Source organism: Dreissena polymorpha, chromosome 9 (assembly GCF_020536995.1).
Source record: "Dreissena polymorpha isolate Duluth1 chromosome 9, UMN_Dpol_1.0, whole genome shotgun sequence".
NCBI classification, from domain to species: Eukaryota; Metazoa; Mollusca; class Bivalvia; order Myida; family Dreissenidae; genus Dreissena; species Dreissena polymorpha.
This window is the reverse complement of record NC_068363.1, coordinates 48,065,553-48,085,262: the sequence shown is the minus strand read 5'-3', so window position 1 is coordinate 48,085,262 and position 19,710 is coordinate 48,065,553. Positions and strand designations below refer to the sequence as shown.

General features: G+C 31.8%; 1 protein-coding gene across 1 annotated transcript; it reads left to right on the top strand.

Moving 5' to 3' along the window:
* The first annotated feature begins 1,777 nt into the window (after nt 1–1,777).
* LOC127844196 (neuronal acetylcholine receptor subunit beta-3-like) lies at nt 1,778–8,134 on the top strand. The gene is made up of 3 exons (XM_052374267.1): nt 1,778–1,787; nt 5,370–5,883; nt 6,099–8,134. Exons 2-3 carry the CDS (start codon nt 5,464–5,466, stop codon nt 7,041–7,043), a joined length of 1,365 nt encoding a protein of 454 aa, XP_052230227.1. The 5' UTR covers nt 1,778–1,787; nt 5,370–5,463; the 3' UTR covers nt 7,044–8,134.
* Nucleotides 8,135–19,710: the final 11,576 nt, after the last annotated feature.

The following is a 19,710-nucleotide window of genomic DNA, read 5'->3' as shown; positions in this document are numbered from 1 at the left end:
GTAGATCTAAATCCTTCGTCTCACCGGTTCCATCAGAGGTAAGTAGTCCATAGAATATGCACTTTTTCAAAATTACATCCAGGATACATTAACACGAAAAAATGCGAGTCTTTAATGTTTTATTCCCAGACATCGCATACTAGTTTCGTGTACACCAAAAGATGACATCACATAGTTTGGAAAATGACGCAATAAGTATGTTATTTTATGACGCATCAATCAGCTGATTCATTATATGGATGGCGAAAATTTATGTCCCTTGACTAGATCTAAAGGTTGAAGGTCGTATAATTTTAAAGCTTAAGTTTTCTCGACTCCAGAAATTTCTTATGAAAAATCAATCAGTGGTAGAATAAAAAGTAGTCCGTGCACGCGACAGGTATATTCAACAAGGTGGGATACAGGCTAGATTTTCCATGGGGTGTTATACCGTCAATGTCGGTATAAAAATGGGATACAATATATTATGTGTCAGTAATTATTCATAATTTACTAATGTGTTTTACAAAGGCTTGTTGCAGTTTTTGCAATTTTGAATTAATTAATAAGACTGTCGGTAATTGGCATAAAGTAATTGAAAAATGTGTGGAACAATTAACAGCACTTAGTTCAAATAGTTGATAAAGAATCAACCGAGTGTTAACGTGTAACATGCAGTACTGTGGATTGTGTTTTGTGATTTGATTTATATTTTTATATGTGTTTTACAATATGATGTAAATGTAGTATGATTCAGCTGCTGGTAATATGTATATGTCTGTACGCAACCAAACATGTATTGCAGACTAGACTTTGTTGCATAAAGTATGATATACCACTTTGCTTTAATTTATCATTGTTAATTGTTTTTATTTAAAATGTTTTATAGTCTTTTTGCGCCAGATTATTTTTTAATATAAGTCGTAATAATTGGGAAAAATGGTTTCAAAAGTGTATGGGTAGGACAAGATATACTATATTTTTATCATAAATTGAGCTATTGCTATTGTCACTCCTGTATTATTTATGAAATTATGTTCCAACTGTAAATTGTATTTTAAATCATCAATAAAGGTTCAATTTGATATATGTTACCTATACAATTAATTACAGCATCTAATGATTTAAAGAAAAAACAAATGTATTTCCTATCAAAATATTTGGGCTTCAGAAATGTTGATTTTGCAAGAATTCTTCTGTTTAATTCTTATGTAAAACAATAAAGATAATCTTTAAGATAAACATCTATCCAAAGAAGGTTTGAAAGTATCTTACATTTATTTAAAGAATAATGATAACTGCAGATTAAATGTTTATAAGTATCAAAATACAGCTTTGTGATATCTATCCAATTTCCCCGGACTGATTGAATATTTTTTAGCCAAGTAAGTTTCAATATTGGAATAAATGAATCCGAATCGATCTTTTTTAAACCTTCTTTACTACATTCTTTTACTAAAGTGGTCAAGTTGATTTTGCTATGCCCGTACCAAATGAAACTAATGTTACAAGTAGTTTTTTGCATTTAAAATTGTATTGGGTGGGTAAGGAAATGATATGAAAAAGTGATTAATTACACAATAAGAATGTTCACTATTACAATCTTTCCAATTGGTGTTAAACATTTTCTTTCCCAATCTTTCAGAATATTTTTTCATTTTAAGGGATGTTGCGGCAGTTTATTTAACCGAGAATATATTTATAGCAACACCGATGATGCTATTATCACAACTCAATATTTTTGTTATCAGTATCATCAGAAATGACCGAGTTGGTTCATAATTTAATTGTCAAAGGTTCGATCCCAGGTGGGTTTAACGTTTTTTTTTACGTGTTTTTTATTTCTTTAATTTCATTCTTCTTTTATACTGGAGCTTTTAGTCATGTCGTTTAAATTTATCAATTTAAAGCATTTAATCACAAACTTCAAAACAAGCGGAAATCTGTGAACAAGTACATGTAAGTTATTAATGATTAAGGTCGAGTTTGATACTGTATGGTATTATGTTTGTGATTAAATATTGTTTTTATTAATGTCTTTTGGTAAGCTGTTGTGATCCCAGTTAAGATTGTAAACAAGTTCTAATGTTTATGCATATTTTTTACAATCTATGTACCGGTACTTGGGTTTTGCCTAATTGATGTATTTTTATAAAATTTTACGTAGACGGTAGGGATAGTTATAACATAAAATCTCTGTTAAAAGTGCGGTGACCCCCTTTTTTATTTGTGTTTTATGATGACAACACGTACATATTTGAGCAGTTTTGCAGAATTCTATTTGACAGATTTTTTTTAATTACATTTTGGTGTTAAAAATAGTAAAAAATTGATGTTTTTTTGGGGTGACATAAACATTAAAAAAAAATAATTTTGATTTAACGTGTGTTCTCCATTTTTTTGGCTTTGTGTTGTTTAATTAAATGGTATTTTATGTATCTCAGCTTATATAATATCTATATGTTGTGTATTTCATAGGTTATTAATTGGTTTGAGGCAATTAGAGATTTTCCATTTTAAATGTAAAAAGTACATGTTATAAAATGGTGAATAAAATCAAAACAAGGCCGTCGACCCTATATTTTTATTTCATTTTTCATATAGGATTTGTATATAATACTTGAATATAAATTTTGAACAAAATCTATTTGGTGGAAAAAATCAGCAAAACTGCAGCAACATTTTTTCATTCTAATTGATTTAAAAAAATATTTGTAAGATCAAAATTGAAATAAATTCCAAGAATTAAAATCTGTGTTGCATCCAATTATATTGTTTGAAAAAGAGAACACTATCTTGATCAAAAATCATGACTTTTAGGCAAAAATATGACTTCTAGAGTTTTCATTAAGTTTCACTTTTGCCATGCAAGTATCAGCTGAGGAGAACTGTACCACCGCGTGCCTGACTTCCATGTTTTTCAACGAAACAAAACCATTTTTGAACTCGCCCTATAAATGTTTAGAAGAACAGTTGCAAGGATATTTCATGTTGATTCAGCAATGTGTAACTTATATTTTGCGAAAACTGCATTTTAAGGATGTTCAAATATTTCTCTGCTGAATGGATAGGATGACATTGAACTAGAAATTATGCTAAAATTCAATGTGACTGGATCTGTTAAAATGGATATTGATTTTGTTCTAAGATGGTATCGTCTGACTGGATATTTTAAAACGGACCTACCCCTTATGCTTAGATGTAATCTTTTGACTGTATCTCATTACATGCGTATAAATTAGGGATGGCATCGAATTCCTATATCGGTATTCGAATATTCGCAAATCCATTCAATCGAATATTCGAATATTCGCAAAAAACGGCTGGCTGGATATAACTTCTTTTACTCAGTTTCGTATCCAGTTGGGATATTTAATATAAATTGACACAGAAATACAATTTAATATTTATACTATAAATAATATCCTTAGATTTTATTTGCTGAACGGTTGAATGATAAACAACTTTAGACGGCTTTTACGATAACTTTTTTTTCAATTTTATTATTATAATTAATTCCTATTGATTTAATTTATTTAATTGATGCATTTAATAAATTTAGCAATATTAATTTATCTCAATTACAATCGCTCAGTATTTTTTATTATTATAAACAAGGCGTGTCACAGGATCTGCCATATGTGTATCGGAGAGAGGGTACTACATTTACTACAAGATCAAAAGTAAATCTTCATTAGTTACAGCGCAGAAATGAGGAGCATAATCACAGGTAAAAATCGTTTAAAATGACACATCCTATTGTCTTTATGTAAGCACACATTTTGAACACCCAAATTGACATCGTAATATTTAAAGGGGCCTTTTCACAGATTTTGGCATATTTTGAAGTTTGTCATTAAATGCGTTATATTGATAAATGTAAACATTGGATCTTGAAAACTCCAGTAAAAAATCAAGAATAAAATTTAAAAAAGAAAAAAAAGTAGCCGGTACCAGGGCTCGAACCAGTGACCCCCGGAGTCCTGGAGTAAGTCTGAAGTAAAAACGCATTAGCCCTCTCGGCTATTCCGCCGGATATATAAAGTTTAAGTATTTTATACGTTATATAAGCAATCTTCGTAGTTTCGTAAATTTAAACGACAACAACAGAACTCTCCAAATTATTCAATCGTTTCGCGTTGCAACGCTTTATAATTTTTAGGTTTTCAAATAGTCAAAAGATACATAAGGGCTATATTGGACTATGGTAAATGTTCAGTAATACTGTTTCCTCACAAATATCATAACTAAAACGAAAATTTGCGAATCTTGAACAACTTTTTTCAATTTTGTCAATTTACCAAACCGTGAAAAGATCCCTTTATAATTACAGAGCGGAAATTACAATAAATGACATTTGATCTTTAATTGTGACGTTGACATTCTACGTAGGAGCACGCGACATATAGTCCGGTTATGTGAGGTTAATAACCCTAAGTCATATATGAGCCGTACTCTGTGAAAATGGGGTTTATGCCATGTGCGAAAAGTGTCGTACTTGAATTCTGCTAAAACGAGACTTTGTTGAAACGAAAAATATAAAAGCGGAAAGTGTCGTCCCTGATTAGTCTGTGCGGACTGCCCAGATTTATCTGGGACTATACTTTACGCAAATGCTTTAAACCCCCTATTCACAGAGCACGGCCCATACATAGAGATAATAACATATTACAGCCCTATAGATGTGTGAAAGAGAATATGAGGCTTAGAATAAAATAAAGGCACATAATATCAAAGCACTCACAGAGCACAAAGTCTGCTCAGCAGACACATGCATATTCATATTATCTTCAACTATGAAGCTTATGTATTGTCCAAGTGTTGTCTATGAAATAACGCTAAATAGGTAGGAATTAACGTTTTGATACAAAATTCACGTGCTAATATTCCAATCTGATAAGACGACATTACCATATTGAAAATAGAAAACGTCTCTTTTTCCAACGCATAATTTAAAAAAAGAAACGCCTATTAACCTACCAACATATCAACGTAAAACGGAATTTTATTTCACACTGATTCACGATGTCTCGTATAAATACCCATTTATTTTTATCTAAATTAGAATCTAGATTTTACCTTTAAGAAATATGAGGATGACCAAATCTCATTTTATGGCACCCATTAGCTATTGTTCGTGTGACGTGTGGACTCTTATTAATATAGTAAGAACGGAAAACTCAGTAGATCAATTTGATATTATATATGTAACATATGTGTGTGTATGTGGATTAATGATTGAAGTCATTCACGCAGTAAATGAAGTTTATCTGTTAAAACATATCTGGAAACCAACAGTCAGTGTTTTGGCTATGAACAAATACTAACACAAGCTTCGCGAAGATGAGATGCCTATTTTCAATATTAAACTTATTCGTTTTCTATGATAGTTTTATCTCTGCGGTGCAGTTACAAAACTTGAATGATACCATCACTGCAACCAACGACAACATAGATGCCGATCAAATAATTGTAAATGGGTCAATGGATAGCGAAGATGCAAGCGGTAGTAAGATTGGAAAGAAATGTTTATCCATCGGATATAACAGTAACTCTTTACCGGATATATATAACAAAATTATGGAACGTTATCGAAAGAATTTGCATCCAAACTTCGGAAGTCAGGAGACGTTTAACGTCACCATTAATTCTCGGTTGGAAACGTTGATACAACTGGATCAGGTAGAGGAGCGACTTTCGTCTGTGATGTCGTTCACAATCAATTGGAGAGACACTCGGCTCGACTGGATGAACGATATCTTGTGCCTTGTAAATCAAAACGTGTCGGCCAAATTGCCACGGCAGGCATTCTTCATGGAACTTGATAAGGAGCTGATTTGGAGACCGTCAATAACAATCGCTAATCCGCATAGCCCAAGATACATGCTGTCAGACAACATTGGGGTAGACATAAGCTTTATTTTCATTAACAAAGTTGTATATAGAACTAATGTTCTTTTATCTATAACAAATTAACATGAATAATTGTAATAATTTATATTTGTTGTATTAACAAAAAAAATATTTATGATTTGTTTATATAGACTTTGCATTAGCTGAAATCATATTATGTATACACCATCTGACAATTTTATAGGTAGGAAGCCTTTCTATTTCAGAGTCAAGTCGTCGACGTTATGTTCCTTGGCGAGGTTACATGGGAATACTCGCAAATAGTGGAAACCCGATGTAGTGTTGATAGCACTCATTTCCCGTTCGACAAACAGTTTTGTGAAATACAGATATCGGTACCATCGTATTCTGGCAGCGAGATCTCACTCACGCATTGTATCAATCCAGATACTTTGTCTACTGGAGAGTGGCAAATTTTAACTTTCAAACAGTTTCAAACAAAGAAAAAAATAGGATTTCGTCAGGTTTTTATTATCGAATATGAGTTGGAACGTAAACCCCTTAACACATTTGTAATAATTGTTATACCGGTATTTATTCTGGTGTCAATGGTTCCTCTAGTTTTCCTGATACCAAAGGAGTCCGGTGAACGTCTGAGTTTAGCGGTGACAGGTTTATTAGCGGTGTCTGTGTACATGTCACTCGTAGCAGGAAGTTTGCCAAGCAGTTCAGACCCTATGCCCCTGATCAACGTGTGCATGTTTGTGTGGTTCTTGTCAAATGCGGCCATTGTAATCATAGTTATTTTGGATTCTGCTCTCAATGTAAAGAAGGAAACAAAGCATGTTCCGTCTGTTTGTGACCCCATAGTTACATTTGCCAGAAGACTGCGTTGCGAGGTAAAGAAAGTTTCAGAACATGATTCATCAGAAGAGGATATTGAGATGGTATCGCATAATGATGGAACGCACAACAGAAATGACCGAGGGAAATCGAATTTTCAAGATAGGAAAATCACCTGGCAGCACGTAAGTCGCGCCCTGGACACATATATGATCGTGATTATCTATGCAATAAAGATCGTATTCGCCGTATGCGTGTTCATTGTTCTGTACTATGGCGACGTTGACAAGTCAAGTCCTCGGGTGCAAGCCGCCCGCCTGCAAAGCATTATTTCACAAGTGATTGTGTGTGAGGACAATGGAATATAAAAGGTTGTTGTATCACAAGGCTGTATGTATTTGTTGATAACACCAAAGCGTTCGATTATTTGGTGAAGGATATCATCTGGTATAAACTGTTGAAGCTAGGCGTTATAGGAAAAATGTTTGATATCATACAATGTATACAAATGTGAAATCAAGAATAAAATTAGGTAATACACTAACTAATGGATATGTTTAGGAGTAAGACAATGAGAATCATTATCACAATTTCTTTTTTTTATTTATTTGAACGACTAAGAAGAACATTATGTGTTAAATGATTTTAAAGGAAAAGATATTGGTATGCTAAAACTATGTTTTTTGTTATATGCAGATGAGATTGTAATTATAGCAGAAACTGAGGAAGAACTAAATAAAGGTTTGTCTTTGATAAAGAAATAGTGTGATAGGTGGAAATTATGTGTTAACCCAAATAAAACAAAGGTTATGGTTTTTAAAAAGAGAGACAACTTATGAGGGATATTAACTTTGTGTACAAAGACCAAGCGTTAGAAATTTTGTAATCATTTACATACGTTGGAAATGTATTCACTACAGGATGATCTTTTGCAAATAACTTTGAAACACTTGCATGTCAAGCCTCAAAGGCTGTTATTAACTTTAAATCATATTTAATAAATTATCCAACAATTTCAAAACATACCAAATTAAAGTTGTTTGATCAGCTTGTTTTACCAATTTTAAATAATGGGTTATACATCTGGCGCTTAACTGAGTCAATGGAAATTGAAAAAGTTCAGCTAAATTTGTGCAAAAAATCTGTTTGGCGTGAAAGTTCAAATACATTATAATTTTTTATATGGTGAACTTGGAAGAACATCCTTGATAACTAAAAGAGCCAATAATGTAATACGGTATTGGTTGAAAATTATTCAATTAGAAGATCATAACTATGTTAAGTGTTTTATAGCAGCATTTGTGCGAATTTTATACATAAACCAAATAAACATTCTTGGGCAAAATATGTTTGTAATCTGTTGCAGATCTTAGGTTTCCAATAAGTATGGCTAAGCACAGGTGAAGGTGATGGAATGTGTTTTTTATCCTTGGTAATGTCTAGATTAAATGATACATTTATCCAATGATCCATTGGATGTCAGAACTTAATGATTCTTCAAGAGCAATAGATTACAGACAGTTTTGTAAATTTGAAGTGCAACCTTACTAATAAACTGTACGTATAAGTAAGTTTAGATCTATTTTTTGTAGATTAAGGATGTCATCCCATAGACTAGAAATCGAATAAGGCAGATGGCAGAAACCTGAAGCCATACAATTTTCGAGACAGAAAATGTCAACATTGCAATGTTCTTGAGGATGAATATCATTTTTTATTAGAATGTTCTTTATATGATGATATTAGGAAATTATATATAAAAAATATTACTGGAAAAGGACAAACATTATACAATTTATTTGATTCATGCAATCGGATAATACAAGTACCAACATAAACTTAATTATGTATGTACATAAAGCAATTAGTCAAAGAAACCTGTACAAATATTATAATAATTATAATGATTATTGTATATAATTCATTACTCAAACTTGACTTCTCGCTCTCTTGTAGATTCGTCTTTGTTGTTTTTGATGTTATCGTTATAGCGTCTGTTGATGAATAGATTCTAAATGATGTTATTCAAAATTATTTGACATAGACCTTTTCATTTTATGATACTTAATTGTACAACTTATGAAATTCAATACTGATCACATGTCATGCCTTTATATATGTTACTATTTTTGTATCATGTATACTCATGGAGTGTATGTTTATTGTATATATTATATATACCATAAACCATATTAATTAAAAATATAATAATAATATCATATAAATGCTTTGTTTTATATTTTACATAGTCTATGATAAATATTGAACTCAATTAATACCTGAACATGTATCTGGTACAATAGCTTTGGGAGTTGTTGTTTGTCTTTGATAATTCGTATGTTCTCACTGCTATTAATAAATTCATGTTCTGTCTGTTCGAAAAATATCACGCTTATATTACGATTTTCTGATTTAAAAAAAAAACATGTTCAAGCATTTAACCTACAGTGTCGCTTTTTTTTTTAATAGATGTGGAATAAATAAATTGTGCATACTCTTTTGCAACTTCTGAAATAAAACTTGAATATAATTTAATCGGAATTGTAATAATACCTGAAACACAACCTCTTAGGGTACCTTTAGACTACATATAATGAAAACACCAATGATTACAACTTATTTGGATATCTTAGTGGCCATATATGGTTGTAAATTTCCGCAATAGTATACGCCGTTTAATTAGCATATTAATTATAAACATCATTTTACCAGACAGACAGACGTTTTATTTGACTTGCACAATGTACATCGTCAACAACACATGTGGTTGGTATTGATATATGTCAACATGTATATGCGCAGAAAACAAGTGTCAACAAACATCAATACTTACAAAACAAATATATACAGAAGTACAGAGGATGAACAATTTGAAAATTAAGTTATACGATTTAACAAATTCAATCTAATACTCAACGATTTCTTAACAAATAAACAAAGTTTTATTATTTAAGACCTATTGGTTGATTGAAGCAATTGTACATACTTCATAACAGATGGATTATTATAGTAATATTTTTTAATGTATTTCTTTCTTATATCAGCAAATGTTGAACAAATACATACTAAATGGAATTCGTCCTCAATATCCGTGGCATAACAACAAAGACAATATCGTTCTTGTCTAGCAATATTGTTTCCATTATATCTACCAGTCTGTATACGTAAGGGGTGAACAGATTATCTTAATCGGCATATATACAACCTTAAATAATTTTTAACTAAGTCTAGGTAAGTCTCATTTTCAAGATTTGACTTAAATGTTCTATAAATATCTAACATTGAACTATCTTCTAGTGTACGGTGCCAATTTTGTTTATATGAATCAATAATTCTGGATTTTAGAATGGGTTTAAAAAATTTAACATCGATATCATGAACGCTGTTAAAAAAATAACTGAATCCGTAATCATCAAATAATTTTTTGATGTTATAAATCCAATTTCGACAACCTCTGGCGTAATCTGAAACTCCAATGTTGTATACAGTTTTGATAATAATGTTATCAGAGGCTGCTATTTTAAACCAATATTGTACGATTCGTATGTATCTATGTATAAAGAGAGGATATCTTCCTAACTCACCATAAACACATGCATTACCGGTATTAGTTTTAACGCTTAAAAGTCTTTTACAGAATTTCAGATGTATCCTTTTCAATTCCTTAGATTTCGTAAAACCCCAAACTTCTGCTGAATAACCTAAAATAGACCCAACGAATGCGTCAAATAACTGACATAGAATTTTTGACTTTAAATCAAAATCTTGACATTTACAAAACAATGTATTCAATGCTTTAAGAGCTTTGCCAATTAAATGTTCTTGATTTAAATTAAAACTACCTGTATAATTAAATACAACACCTACATAATTAAAATCATTTACATTTTCTATAGCATGGCCATTGTATGCCCACTTTTCATTTGGCAATAATCCGCCTCTTTTTCGAAAAACCATTATCTTTGTCTTATCAATATTAACTTTCAGTCCCCAGGGTTTCCGTTAGGGTCAGGCGTTGTTTCACACCTTCTATCCCTGGCTTACAAAAGAAATGACGCGAGATAACGATGCGAAAGGAACAAACTCCGAGTACGAGAACAAAACACTGAAGCATTATCTGTTTTATTGGAACATACATAAAGTTTATTTTGGTGTTGGGTTTCAACACCTAAAACTAATAACGTTTTTTTTTAAAAATACGTAATGCTTACAATGACATGGCGGATATCTACATTTCAGCAGTCTTATAATTATAAACACACACTCAAACACATACTTTATTCGGTACTTTTGATGAACCGGCGTCACCGTATGTGATCTGTTTGACGAGTAACCAAGCCAAAGAAAAGTAGTTTCGATCGGGAAAATGAATAGAAGTACTCGTCGATTTTATGTTACTTATAAAGATATACTAAATAATAGAAATCATACAACTTGAGAGCATACAATTTTGCAATGTCGATAGATTCAGTAACATTTGACTTTCATGTTAAACAATTAAAATAAACCATTATAAGAATAAAAATTTAACTAAAAAAGTGAATGCACAGTTGATTATTTTATTTGTTTATGTATATGTTTATATTATATGTATCTGGGAGGGAGAGCATTCAGAAACCTCTTCCGCAAAAAAGGTTTAAAAAAAAATACTGTATAAAAAAGTTATAGTACAGAAAATACTACAAATGCAAGATTATTAAAATCAAATAAATGGGTCCATTTCAAGGGGGATTGTTGTATCATCTGACCATATAAAGCCAAAACTATGCATCTGTAGGTTACGATATTGTACAAAGCACGATAGATTCAACATACGGTTTGCTCGGACATTTATTCCACGCTATTGCTTTTTTTGAAAATTATTATAGGGAGCAGGGTAATGGCAAGTATTCTTCGAAGGTAGAGTGGTTTTTAGGTCACTTGGTAATTGGTCTTGGATTATCAAGTGTTACATTATTCTTTTATAATTTAGTTATATTTAGAGGGTAACATCCTTAAATGCTGTTTGTAGCCATGCATGATATGTTTATCTCCTATACATGTTTGCACATTTCCCACAGGTTATTGTCGCTCGATAGGTTTTACTTGACGTACAAGCGTTCTTTCCTCATAAGGTCCAATATATACAAGAATTACAATAACTGCAATGTACTTAATGTACTTAATATGCCCTTATCGAAATTAAATGCTTGTTGAATGTATGCTGTTGTTTAAAATTAAAATATATCAATTGTTAAGTTAAAAAATAATCGAAGCAATTAAAAGTCTTAAAAGTGTATATTAACCAAACACGTACACGTCTCCGTTTTCTTCACCACTTACATCTGTTTACAATAATAAAATATTATTTTGCATTATAATAAGGTCAGTGGGACTCAGTTTTCATAATCACAAAGAACGAAACAAATGATGAATGTATAGTTCCATAGAGTTATTAAATACGGATATAAACGTACGAAATATCTACCTTACGTAAATGTTATTTATTCCATAGTTCACTGCATATCGTAATCATTATGTTGCCATCTAAAAGAAATGTTCAGAAAGAATCATAAAATATCCTAACTTTAAATTTAGCAAAATAAACACATGTATTTTAGCTCGGCTCGTTTGCTTATATTTTGTAAGTTTAATCGAAAAGTTGATACATTTGTTCAACGCCATTTTTGTCTCACATTCATATTACATGTCTGTTTCACATTTCAAGATACCCATGATGATCGCAATGGCTTATAAATGTCTTTGTCAGTTGCATGATCTGGAATGTTTAGCAACGAGCATTGTTGCATGAGACTAACCCTCCTGAGACACTTTCACTGGTTCGATGATATATTTGGCATGCATAAGTTTGTCCTTAAGACTGTTTGGCTCCTGTGTAGACTATAACTAGCTTTTCAGAGAATATGTTTTGGAGCTCAGTAGATGTCATACTTTTGGACAAAAGGTTAGCAATAATGTTTATGACTGCTTGTCAACTCCGGATGGAAAGTGACTATAAACGGAATTTCGAGTTATAAAAATCAATCTTATATCATTTGGCTCATTTATCAATGCTTTACTATGATATTCTACACCCGAACAATCTAGCCGCCCGACAGTAATGGAGCATTGTCATTTTACTTAATTTATGGACGCTGTTAAGTAACGAGATATCGATTATTGAAAATCGCAGTCAAACTTAATTGCTTCTACCTCACATACGTGGGCATTTTAATAATGACATATTACTTCCTTTTTTATTTAAATAGAAACCATAACTTTTACCAGGTATACTATCGATTTTAATGAGAGCCGCACATATTGTTAATATTCATTTCACTCCTTGCATATGTTCGATTGGATAGATCACCTTGTGAAAATAAGCCCTTTGGAATAAAATAAAGAAAATGGCTTTCACAGGTAAAACGAACATTCTTTTCAATGTTACCCCCCTTGACTTCGGTCCGTTAAACATCATACGCGGAGAACATTTTAGCAATTTTAGAGGTGGAAGTTACTACTTGACAACCCCAAAAAGCTCAGTTATCAAATTGTATCGACTACATGGCGGAAATGCCTCGGGTATGGGGCAGTATTGGACAACGGAACCAAGGCTTGGTAACGAGGCATATAGATACGATGCTGGTGTGCTAAAACAGTGGAATTCGCTTGAGCAGACAACTGAGCTCATTGTACCACGAGGAGTTCACATGTATGAAGGACTGGCAGGAGCTCAGAAAAATTATCTTGGGGGAGGGGAGCAAGTCTTCATTCCTCAGGAAGTCGTTCGGCGTTTGTTTAACATTCAACAGAATATTAACGACACATCAATAATTCTCCGTGAGATGAAAGAAATCGAACATTTCCAAGCGCAAATTCAAAAGAAATGGACAAACGAAACACGTCGTCTCCTATACGCCCGTGCATTAGAAAGTGGCAGCAATATACACAGGTTGCCGCCTGACGTGAGAAGTTTTCTAAGCACACGAACATCCAAAAATGTTACTCCGGGAGAATACATCCTTCATCGCGATAGTATGCCTGTTTGGGGAGGAGGGAGAAAGAACGTCACTGTTTCCGTGAAGATAGAGTATGACCGGACAGAGACCAGAAGATACAAGTCTGGCAACACAAATATCACGGAGAAAATTCACTTCTACAAACAGATCATGATAATTAAATAGAGCTAAACATGTGGTATATGCAGTTTGCTGATCGTTCGTTTAAAGTTTATATTTATAATTGATTGTGTTGTTTGGTAATTTACATATATTAATAGATTGAGTGATACAATTTATTGAAAAAGTTAATTATTATTTGATATTAAGCTTGAAATGATTAAAAAAAAACACTGTGTAACATGAGAACAGCTACAAAATAAGGATTGAAAAAAATGAATGGAAAATATGTGCTGTCAATATAAATCAAACCAAAGACTGTGTTTGTGTAATGTAAATCCAATAATAAAATAAGCGATGAAATTCATTATTCACTTGGATGTAATGCATGTAAGGATCTAAGATATCGTTTTATTGGCAAACATTATTTTATGAGACCTTAAAACAAATATTACATAATAAGTTATTGATAGCATGTTGGTATTTAACGTGCATGGACAAACAGTGCCAATTTATACTGTGTTTTCCGTGTTGTTTCTTGACATTTATTTGTATTTTCTGTTTGCTAACTGTGCTTATGTGTTTCTTATATGTAGTATAACTTGTCAATAAAACTGCTTATACGGTTTATTTATTCGCATGATCAGCAAGACATGCTTTTGGCAAAATAAATCATATCATAAATACATATAAGCCGTGAGATGACGTTCGGCCATACAGAGAGTTAGTGTATGCTATATTGATAATTATTATACGTTTATACCACAAGTGTAGAAAATTAAATCGTAGCATTCAAATAATGTCGATAGACGATATGAATACATATAACAAAAAGCAAAATAACAACAAGAAAATATAGCAAACAAAATAGAATGTTGTGTAAAGGAATTTAAACAATTAGAAAGCAGCAGAAGAATCAATTATATCTTGAAGTGTTGACATTGCAAAATAGATACATTTACGGATACGTTTTACAGACTTTAAAGACATATTTTTTTCGAAATAATTCAATGTGTTAAATGACAGTTTTATGTATTATTTTGACATATAATCTCTAAATTGGAAAAATAAATAGAGCATTTAATGCAGATTCAATCAAAGCCAGTGTTGTACACTTGGCAATTACGATCATTTTCGTTAATATTATTAAATATTCCTCTTTCTATTTTTAAATGATGCAAACACAATCGTAATCTTATCAATGCAATTTTCTGCTTTTCACTATTTTTACAATTCAAGTAATATTCAAAATATTCTTTGAGACTGTATGCATTCAAACCAAGTTTGAATGTACACATCACTGACTCTTTTGTTTTAGCATATAAATGTAATCGATTTCGTGATACTGATGAAACCATAAATTACTGAAACCAAGTGAATCAAGTGTGGTTTTAACCCCATTTGGTCAACACAGTTTGCTATCAATATTTATGCAAGCATTGTCAGTTGTTAATTTATTAAATTCTCTATTTATTTAAGTATTATGGGATCTCTTGATTTAAAATCAATAATTAAAGGCTCGTTCTTTACAAATGACAGACAATGGGAAGCGACCAAGTTCACCTAGAACCGCAACATTAGATGTGTGTTGACGAACCAAATAATTTCTAAATTGAAATTAAAAAATCATGTATATTGTTTAGTCCCTTCAATTATTATCTACTGATGTATTTTGTGCAATATGTACTTATATTGACATTGCGTGCATACACGGAGACAAAAATATAATAAATTTATGAAACTTAAGATTTGAGAAGTATTCATTAAAACACAAAGTTATGAAAATAAAAAAATATGCCTACAACCAGCGTTTCCCCTAGGACATTTTGAAAGAATGTCTGGGCCGTTCGAGGAGTACTTGGGAGGGGCACCACCTATCGATATTATATAAAACAAATACGTTTAAATATCATAAGTGCTCATGTGTATAGCAGTACTTCCTGATGATTTCAATGATATATTGAACGTGTATAGCAGTACTTCGTGATGGTTTCAATGATTTATTTAACGTGTATAGCAGTACTTCGTGATGATTTCAATGATATATTGAATGTCTGAAGCAGTACTACGTGATGATTTCAATGATATATTGAACGTGTATAGCAGTACTTCGTGATGATTTCAATGATTTATTGACCGTGTATAGCAGTACTTCGTGATGATTTCAATGATATATTGAACGTGTTAAGCAGTACTTCGTGATGATAACAATGATATATTGAATGTGTATAACAGTACTTCGTGATGATTTCAATAATATATTGAACGTGTATAGCAGTACCTCGTGATGATTTCAATGATATACTGTATTGAATCTGTAAAGCAGTACTTCGTGATGATTTCAATGATATATTGAACGTGTATAGCAGTACTTCGTGATGATTTCAATGATATATTAAACGTGTATAGCAGTACTTCGTGATGATTTCAATGATATATTAAACGTGTATAGCAGTACTTCGTGATGATTTCATTGATATATTGAACGTGTATAGCAGTACTTCGTGATGATTTCAATGATATATTGAACGTGTATAGGAGTACTTCGTGATGATTCCAATGATCTGTTGAACGTGTATAGCAGTACTACGTTATGATTTAAAATGATATATTGAACGGGTTTAGCAGTACTTCGTGATGATTTCAATGATATATTGAATTTTATTCTGCTACTAATTTTACCGCTCCCGTGAAGTCTCCACATTGCAAGTATTATACATATTAAAAACACAAAGTTTACTGAACGTTCAGAAATACGAGACCTATATTCGTCATAACGATTTAATTCAAACTTATTAGAAAAGAGTCACAGATACTAGTGCATAAACCGTCGATAGGCATAATTAAAGACTGCTTATTCGTTCACATGGAAGAAAAATTGAAATGCACTGATAGCATCTACTTGATTATTTTAAATGGAAATCGATCGCCATGAAATCTGTAAAACAACCTTATAATTGCTATCCCTTTAACATTTAACGAATAATAAAGTTATACATGACAGCGGTAGAAAGAAAACTGGAAGGTTGAAAAGATCAATAATGCTTTGAAACGAATTTATAGCGGTTTCTGAAAATAAACTTTTACGTTATGATTGCTAAAAACATCAAAATAAAAATATGGCGTATTTAAAACAAGCATTGCATTTATATTCAGAATGTTATGAAATACAATAGGATTTCGATCCACGCCAAAATGTATTTACCTTACGAATTACATGTACACCTATTAACACGAGCGTCTGTACACGAATTTTGTCGACAAGGCTCTGAACAAAGGACACTTCCTTCTTAGAGGGTTCTGGCTACTCTATAAGTACACTGCAAGTGATATTATATTTCTGTTCTTAAAGGGATCTCTTCACTGATTGGTCAATGGTCAATTGTCCAACGTTGTTTAAAATTGCATTATTTGGTTTAGTTTTATACTGATACAGTTTTGTTTTTATTCTTTTCTGTTTTGATTTGACATTTAAAATATCTTATCAATAACGGGTTTTATTTTCGTTAATTGTGATATTTTAACTATTTAAATAGAATTAAAACATGTATTATTTCAGCGTTTCGCGCATCATATTTTGGCTACATTAGTTTGCTAACATTTAGATAAATTATCTCATATAGTATTTTCTTATCTAAATGTCTCAAAAGAAACTTGAGATATCTATTACTATTAAGTTTAATTATCACTATATTTTCATATAATTTGACACTCTGGTATTGAATTCTTAAGGGACTACAATGAGAATGGAATGTGTCATCCGTGATCTATTATGTTGAATGATCTAGCGTTATTGTTACATACACTCTACCATGCTGGTTAATGGATTGTATTTGGAAATATATCTGTCTAGCTATCCCTCTAGTGGTTTTAACCGGAGCCTTAACCGATGCATTAGCTTCCAAAATAATATTTTAATTGTATAAATTATCTCTTAAAAGGTCGCTAAACCTTATTCATGTCAAATATAATAGAAGTTTTTTCCGTTGACACTTTTAGCGGACGCACGAATATATTAACACATTATTATGATCCACTTTCGTAAACGGCACTGAAGTATGGTATAGTTATTAACTGTCACTCAGTGAAACCTTTTCTTTCGCTTATTTGCATGAGATTCATATCAAATTAATACATATATCGGTTTTTGCAGTTTTATTCAAATTAATGTGACCTCACATATAGTGCAAATATCCGAATATTCATCTGTCACCCGAGAATGTTGTAGGTCTTTTATAAAAAAAATGTTAAATTATGTTGCAACAACTGTTTATTTTGAGTTCTAACTTCGTTCGCTTATATTGATACTTTTTGGTTGAACGCCAATATTAAAATATTGTCATTTGCAATTTAGACAATCCGTATGTAATCACTTTAGTACATAGAATGTACCAAACTAGATATGTCGTCAATTGCTGGGAAAGAAATGCGTTAAAAATCGGTTTATGATTGGCAGTCAGTGACAGCAGGACCATATGATTCTCACAGATAATTACATATTTAGCCGTATGAAAGTGTGTTTCTTGGAAAAAATAACCGACATTTAATCTGTACAAAGTAAAGTTCAGAACATAAAGACATTAACTACCGTAGCTTTTTGTCAATTCTGTTTTCTACAGTAACCTGGCTTTTTTAATGACGTGTGACAGTAACAATCAATAGTTGTGTTTCAATTCTGGTTTATCGGGTTACGAAGTTTTGAAAAAAAATATTTAAAGGCGCATACTTCTATTTCATGAAAGATATTTAGTTCAAGAATTTTATTGTTTTGTAAAACAAAAAATACGTCATGTCACGAAAATGCGCATGAATTAATTCTCTGGTAGATTTTTTTACATGTATCGAAAATTTCCAAACGCAAATCCAAGAAATATTGACAAGTAAAAACCAGGGACCTATACAAACATATATACTAACATGTTTGTATAGGTCCCTGGTGAATCAAGTCGCCTACTGCAATCCAACACAATGGATGAGAAGTAACTTACAGACATGTAAGGCTCTTTAAAGTACACACAAATCCAAACATGTTACTCCGGGAGAATACCTCTTCATCGGGATAGATTTGTCCTACTTTTTGAGGAGGTAGAATGAAAGTCATTGTTTTCGTGAAGATAGAGTGTGTCAGGACAGTGATTAGCAGACACAAATCTGGCCATACAATCTTCACAAAGCATAATTATCAACTTTAACAACTAGATCGTGAAAATAACTACATGGAGCTGGACATGTGGTTTTCATGTTGTTGGTCTTTTGAAGTTTAGTTTTATAATTGACGTTGGTGTTTGGTCATGTATATAAACTGTTCTGTTCGAAATTGATTTAGCGATGTATTTGTTCAAACGAAATTTAAAATGCCACTTACATTTAAAAAATAAAAACCTCGTTAGTTTGAGAACAGCTACGCAATAATGAATGAACAAACGAATGAAACATCCATGTTGTGATTTGATTCATGTAAGTGTGCAAAGCTGATGACATGCGTCGGTGCACGATGTCACAAGTTTGATATGTTAATTCACAAGTTTGGAGCCTTAAGACACAAGTATGAAACATTTCACAAGTTTGATACATTCAGTCACAAGTTTGATACATTCAGTCACAAGTTTGATACATTCAGTCACAAGTTTGATACATTCAGTCACAAGTTTGATACATTAATTAACAAGTTTTGTATCTTAATTCACAAGTTTGATACCCAAGGTCCAACTTTGATACCTTTAGTTACACGATTGATAATGTAAGCCTCACATTTGATACCTTAGGTCACAAGTTTGATAATTAAGTCACAAGTCTGATATCTGAAGTAACAAGTTGATACCGCAAGTCAAACATCTGATACTAGTATTTTAAATCAGAAGTATGATACCGCAAGTCAATATTTTGATATCTTAATTAACAAGTATGATACATTAAGTCAATATTTTGATATCTTAAT

What these genes read in the sequence shown, in the direction of transcription:
- LOC127844196 (XM_052374267.1), top strand. Translation starts at nt 5,464, where the DNA reads ATGGATAGCGAAGATGCAAGCGGTAGTAAGATTGGAAAGAAATGTTTA. An exon ending in TGCTGTCAGACAACATTGGG is followed by an intron (nt 5,884 to 6,098) that starts GTAGACATAAGC and finishes TTTCTATTTCAG; the next exon opens with AGTCAAGTCGTCGACGTTAT.